The sequence below is a fragment of the Pygoscelis adeliae genome, unplaced genomic scaffold (assembly GCF_000699105.1).
Source record: "Pygoscelis adeliae isolate BGI_AS28 unplaced genomic scaffold, ASM69910v1 Scaffold40, whole genome shotgun sequence".
Lineage (NCBI taxonomy): Eukaryota > Metazoa > Chordata > Aves > Sphenisciformes > Spheniscidae > Pygoscelis > Pygoscelis adeliae.
The window spans coordinates 725,329-732,218 of NW_008823953.1; the positions used below are offsets into that span (position 1 = coordinate 725,329).

Here is a 6,890-nt window from a genome sequence, read left to right on the forward strand (position 1 = left end):
CCAGTTCTAGGCCTGATTTTTCAAAGGTTACGAAACTAACTTCATACAGTTATTTGTTTTTAATGAAGAAACGTAAAACCAAGCTACAACAAAGTAATTTTCCTCTGGCTTTCGGACTTCTCTGTTATTTAGTAACATTAAAAAATACTAACAATTGCATTGATTGCATTAGAATTGGAAGAAGTTTGGAGTTCTGTTTCCCAAGATGAACACACCGAGTGCCTTCCCAGTTGGAGTGTACCTGTTGATAGTGAATTAATCCGCCGTGGTGATGGACTTGACAATAACTTGTGGCATGTATAAATTAAAAAATATTGATTCTGCAGTCAAAGTAGAGACAACAGACTTAAGCAGTGATGTCCTCTGGAATTGGATGTAGTTGGAATGGAATCTACTTATTTACTGTTAATTTGCATTGGTGCAAAAATATTAAATGTACTAATCAACTCTCTTCTCGGTGCCTTCTTCTGCCACAAGTATAAAGGAAAGCTTTTTTTTGGGAACGTGACATGAAAATTAATTTCTGTTCTGTAGAACAATCTCTCCTTTGGTTGCTTACTCATATTGTTACGTTAGACCAACCTTGGGACAACCTATTGAGCTTAACTAAAGAGTTTAAATTGTATTGAGAGTGAGTGGATCTATTTATTCTTCATCAAAGTTATTTATAAAAGATGCATATGACTGTCTAATTTACAGTAAATTCAAGCATCATGGGAATAAAGAGTTTACAAATAGGATGTAGTTAGAGCTGGGAGAGTGGGTTTTTCTTTCAATCATCAAGTTACTGGAATAATTAAAAGCAAAAATACAAGAGAAAAATGTGAGTTCACATTTTAGAGAATTTAGACTACTGAGCCAGAATTCCAACAAAAAACTCTGTGGGAAAAGTTTAACTCTGGGTATGTGCCTGACAGGAAGCTAGCGAGGAGAAGGTGTTGGGGGGGGAAACCCAAACCAACCCCATCCAGGAGATGCTTCTGGTCAATGCTGATCAGTTCTCATCTCTTCTGTTTGTTTGTGGTGTGGTTTGGTTTGGTTTTGTTCCTGCAAGAAGGGGTTGGTAGCACTTTGGCACTCAGGATCAGTGTACCAGAACTGCTGTTTCTCTGATGGTCAAAAGGCTTTCTATGGTAATTGTTTCAACAAATTAGTGTCTTGCTGGAATGCAAATCTAGGTCCTATATGTTTTCTTTTGTGAATATCCGTGCTCTTCTATTTTGAAGAGACTAACAGGTCTATTTTTTTTCTCAGATTTTCAAAAGCAACCTTTTGACCTCTTCTTTCTTGCGTTTCTTCATCATTGTGGACATCAGTGTTATTTAGCGGCATCCAAAAAAAAATCACAGTGGTCTGTTTGTCTCTGAAACAACAATTGTACTCTCCTGTTCTGTTCCAACTATAGAATAGTCCTAATCCCTGAATGGAGAGTTAGATGTTACCATAATGTGAGTGATATGATAATTAGTAAGGATTCATCAGTCTTAGTTATGCATAAATGCATGTTTACAGGCTAATGTTAACACTCTATAGGCTTCTTTGAGAAATACCTTTATGGATTCCTGCAACTCAGTTAGCCACAGATAGAGAACCTGTTGGTTCTGAAAAGTTGCTGCTGTTCTGGTAGTGTATCTGTGAGAAACACAAGTAACGCTAAATGCTGGCTCAGGAGGAGAATAAGTGAGCCACTGAGTAAGAGAGCGCAGCTTTAAAAGGTGTGGAAAGAATAGAGGAAGATGGACCCTTTTGTTAACTAAAATGATATATATATATTTTTTTTTTTTTTTAGGGAGCTGTGCTCTTCAGTAAAGGTGTTGTTTACATACGTTCTGTAAACACAGAGTAATGCCATTGTGAAGCCAACGGTGCACGCAGTTCCTTAACAGACAAGCATATGCTTAAGTGCTTGCTCAGCTAGAGCCAGCCTGATAAAACCGAGGTTATGCTGAAGGATCTGCGGTGTTTACCTGGCACTAGCACAAGTGTTTTCCAACACCTGGAACTCTCACTGAGGTGTGCAGCATTGAAGAGTGGTGGCAGCCTGAGTTTTCCTTAAGGCTTCGAAATGTGCAAAATACATAGCCACTCCTAGATAAGCATGTTTTCAACATGCTGCTTGGTCTGCATATTGTATTAAAAACCAAAACCCGTTAAACTCAAATCCCCCAAATCCCTCTGGAGTGATTGGTAATTGAGGAAAATGTCTTGAAGATGAAGAATGGGATGCAAGTGTTCTCACTGGGAGCAGTACAGTGAATGAAAACATTTTAGTAGAAGCCTTGAATTCCCAATACTGCTTCATATCTCTGTAGCTCTTTTATTACATATCTCTCTATATCCATCTCCTTCTTACCGTATATGCAGTAAGGTAGGAGGGAGAGTTATGGGGGTGACTGAAGGGTGGCTCAGGTCTGATGGAGGGAGTGTAAAGCAGGTGACACAGGCATTCACTGCTGCATGACTCAGGAGATGCCCCACACCGCCCTGCATGCTTTGAGGGACTGTGGTTCTTTTCTCCTTCCTGTTCTGTAAGGAAGTCTATGCTTAAATTAATTTTTTTTTTTTGTGGGTTTTTTCCCCCATGTTTTACATCTTTCTCTTACCTGGACGAACACCAGAAAGACATGCTTACCACAAGTTAGTGTTGTGTAATTTTTGTGGTGTTATTGGCCAGGTGCTTTTTTTTATTTTAATTATTTTTGTGGTATGAGACCACCTTCCAAATAATAATGAAATTACCGTCCACATGGGGTGGTGAAGTTTTTTGCATCCCCTGCCTGCAATTAAAGACACTGAGTCAGCAGAAGATAACCCAAGGTCACCCAAGAGATAGTTGGCAAACCTGTGGTCTAGACTTTGAGATTGCTTGTTCTGTCTGTGACACTTATTGCAACTGCTGTTGTTTCTTAGAGCTAGTCAGGTTGGAAAGGCTGAGGGAAAGGAGGAAAGCATTGTGATTTCCTAGTAGTTATCTTGCATGTGCGACTGCCATTGAAAGTTAAAGCTAGAATGGGTATTTCCTTGGTTCGTATATTCTGTCTTCAGTTTTGTAACCTCTTTTTTGAAATGCAGATATTCTTTCTTTTTGTGATGCAAGTGCATAGGTCTACACAGGTCAAAACACTTTGTGAGGATACTGTGCTTCATATTGGTCTGCTACCCATTAGTTTTTGTGTCATTCTGATGTTGCTTGCTATGCTTTTATTGGCTCTTTCTTCAGATTAGTCTTAAAAGCTATATGAGTGTTTGTGGAAGGTACATATAAAAATATCTCTGAAAAGTAGCTTTATTGTAGAATTGCTAGGTGTTTAGAACAGGTTCTGCAACGTTAACCATAAGGTTTTCCAACTTTGAAAGGCTTTACTAATGTAATATACTCCTAATAACCTACCTGTGCAGAAAGCTTTATTATCCTTTATTTGGGGAGGGAGTTGAGGGAGGATGATGGGAGAGTGTCATAAAAACAGTGTTTCAGACTACCAATGAGAAACATATCTTACAAAAAAAGATTTGAGAGTAAGTTACTGTTTTCTGTTTCTTGTCAGGTGCTAGTAATGTAAAGCCATTGGATGGTGTGAAAATTCTTGATCTAACAAGGTTTGTGTTTTGTCTGTAATTTGGAACAGTCTGTCTAGATGCAAATATTCTGATAGGAAAAACTAAGAAAACAACCTCTTTAATATTACAGGGTGCTTGCAGGGCCCTTTGCCACAATGAATTTAGGAGATCTAGGGGCTGAAGTTATCAAAGTGGAAAGACCAGGTAAGATTTTTACATATCTATTTTAGATATAATAAGAATGTGGGGTAGTTTAACAAATAGTTGTTTATGTATTTTAAATAATACATGACTGAGAATGCAAGATTGAAAACTTTTGAAAATATTTAGAAAGACAATAGTATGTTTATTTGGTGGTGGTGTGTTTTTGGTGTGTATGGTATTGTGCTAAGAAATAATTTTGTAGCTATTTGTATATTTTTTTGAGCCAGCAGTTTTCAAGTTCTGGCAACATTTTTACATCCTTGTACTATTTCTGGCATGGTAGAGAACTAGTTATTAGTAGGTTTGCTTATACATGTATGATCTGTTTGCTTTAAGCTCAACACTGTGCTCTATGTATGTGTGTTTTGATCAGAAGTAGTCTATGTCTATATTTAGGAAAAAGTGTGAGAAGGTTGAAGCTGTACAGTAAGGTACCTTTTCCAGATATTAATGTACAAAACAGTACTGTGTTATCACTTACTAAAGTGCCTTATTCCATCACTCAAAACTAAATTGATTTTGTTTGAATTGTTTGGACTTTGCTTGGATTTTAAATTGGGCTTGTGAATGCTTAGGTGTATGGTGGTTTTTTGTAATGTGGTGAGAGGGTTAAAACAGGGTTTTAAGTGTAGTGTTTGACATACAAAATTTGACAAACATACAAATCCTTCCAGCAATAAGAATTATGGAAAAGGCGTTTTTCCCATTTGGGAATTCAGAATCTTCAGCTGAGTTCCCTCTGAGCTAAAACATCTTAGATAATTTTAAACAGGAATACATCTTACTACTCAGGATAGAATACTGATAAAATGACAGGCACTTTAATTTTGGAAACAGAAACTCCACCTTCTATTTTCATTTTTATTATTACAAGGAAGAAAGGTAATATCAGCATTTAAAATATGTATGTTGTTTGTTAGCACTGCTTTTGTGTAATACTATACAGATCTAGTCAGGTTGGCAAGCATTTTGACTGGTAAAGTATAAGGTGACTTAGCATACTAAATCAACTTTCTCCTGAGAATAATGTTAATATTCCAGTACAGTTTCAGGTTGTTAATTAAAAATTACCTTGTCAGAGAAATCTTTCTTTGGAATTGTGCAAAATGAACAAAAGTTATTTTCTGCATGAGGTAGTTGTATCTTTACAGTCCAGGATCTGATATTCCTGTATAGGTGGAGATGAGAGTTCTTTGGAAAAGGGAGATTTCTGAATTTGCATGAAAATCTTCATGCTAGTGCTGAAAGTGTCTGAGGTTAACGAGCTTCGAGTGTGTGTTTTCGATGCAGAATCTTGTGTAGCTCCTTCTGAGTCTGATTTGACTCTGGGTAATTAGCTTCATAAATAGATTTTTGTGTGTGTGTATTTTAGCTTAATGCAATGGTTTTCTTTTTCCACTCAGCATATGCCTTTATTCAAAGCGTTGTTGAGGATTGGGTAATGGTAAAAAATGCTTCATTCTTACGGAATAGCTACACTTTTTAGTTCGTAAGACCATACAAGAAGAATAACAAATTGCATGGCATTAGGTTCTTTTTTAGAAATACTCCCTGTATTTGGCTTTCAGTTTTATGCATCATTACGCATTTGAGGCATGTAATTATGCCATAGCAGCTGCACATTATGTCATGTATTTTTTCCTTCATTAAGTTTCCATGTTTTAAGTTTCTCTTTTTTGGTATTATTAGTTTTGAAAAGAGCTGGTGAAGGTAATTACGCACTCGAGATAGCAAAACATATAATATTATATTCCCTGTATTTTAAATGGGAAATATTGAATGTTTGAACACTTAACTTTTGTTAGACGTTCAATGTTTTGTTTTGTCACATCAACCTATGGGTTATCTTTAATCACTCACCACTGTTTCAAACATTTTCACTTTTGTGACAGGGCAGAAGCTGCAGCAATTTTGTTCTATCAGATGAGACTGACAGTGGTATTATTCCAAGTATCTAGGTAGTAGGAATGGAGCAATGTCAGCGATTAAGTATGAAGTAACCGTTTTGGAGATTTGCATTCCAGCTCTTAGAATTTTGTTTTGTGATTGAAGGAGAAGGGCAGCCTGAGAATGCTGAATTTCAAAGATTTTAGAATGTGAGTAATCGGCTCTTTCTGTGTGTGGATGTCTACTTCACAGGAGTATTAATCCATAAAGGATAGTAGCCACACTAGTGTCCTACATGGAAAGTATTACTGAAATGTTTTGTTTTGAATGGCTTGAAGTGGTAACATACAGAAGAGAGATTTCTTCCCCCCCGCCCCGTCCCAAGCTTCCCGCTTGAACCAAAATAGTTCTTGGAGATACTGAACAGTACAAATGTTGATGAGTAATTTATATGTTTGTGTAACTTCTACCACAGTTGATCTTAAATGGCTGTAGACTTTGTGTTACCATAGTATAGAGCATAATGATGACAGTGGCTATATTGCATAAGACCAAAGGTCCTTCAGCTTGTTTCTGTATCTATGCTAGTATCAGAAGAGTCTTCTGCGTTGCCTCACTAAGAAAAGTTTTCACTCACATGAAGTTAACAAGTAGATAAAGTTTAGACATTGAAATAGATATAGGAATGTGCATGCTTGCTAGCACTCGCGATGACGATTATATCTGAATTTAAATTTAGCTTTAATTCTAATTAAAATAGATTACCAGTCTTAGTTTTAATTCTAATTAAAATAGATTGCCAGGCTTCGTGACATTTAAGAAAGGTTTAGGATTGGAAATTAAGCATCAATCATACAGTGACATCAGTGTCTGCAGCAGCTTTAATGCCATCTTGCCTTTCTTTAAGGCAGGAACATTTCTGGAAGGGACGGAGGTGGGGGATTGCACCAGCTATAGCAAGTCTTTCTTTTTGTTGGTGTTCCTGCAGCATGCAGCTTAACAAGTAATTGCTGATCAGTGGTATCTTGGCGTTGTGTCCGGAGTGTTTCAGGAATAGCTTATTGACCATGTGCACTGTGGGACTTGGTGCGGGGCAAGAGCTTCTACTAAATTCTTCCGGGTTGCCTAAAAGAATGGCATTGTAGCTCTGCTTTAAGTTAAAAAACAAAACAAAAGATGTCCCCCCTCCCCCCCCCAAATCCCCCATAACCCAACCCACAAAAAAAACCAACCACAAAACC

General features: G+C 37.2%; 1 protein-coding gene across 1 annotated transcript in view; it reads left to right on the forward strand.

Annotated features, from left to right (window-relative positions):
- Nucleotides 1–3,548: 3,548 nt before the first annotated feature.
- SUGCT (succinyl-CoA:glutarate-CoA transferase) overlaps nucleotides 3,549–6,890 on the forward strand; it is a 326,679-nt gene continuing 323,337 nt past the window's right edge. Inside the window, exons 1-2 of the mRNA XM_009321484.1 lie at nucleotides 3,549–3,597; nucleotides 3,689–3,762. Of these exons, the coding sequence (XP_009319759.1) occupies nucleotides 3,714–3,762 (49 nt within the window). The 5' untranslated portion in view covers nucleotides 3,549–3,597; nucleotides 3,689–3,713. The remainder of the gene's footprint in view (nucleotides 3,598–3,688; nucleotides 3,763–6,890) is intronic.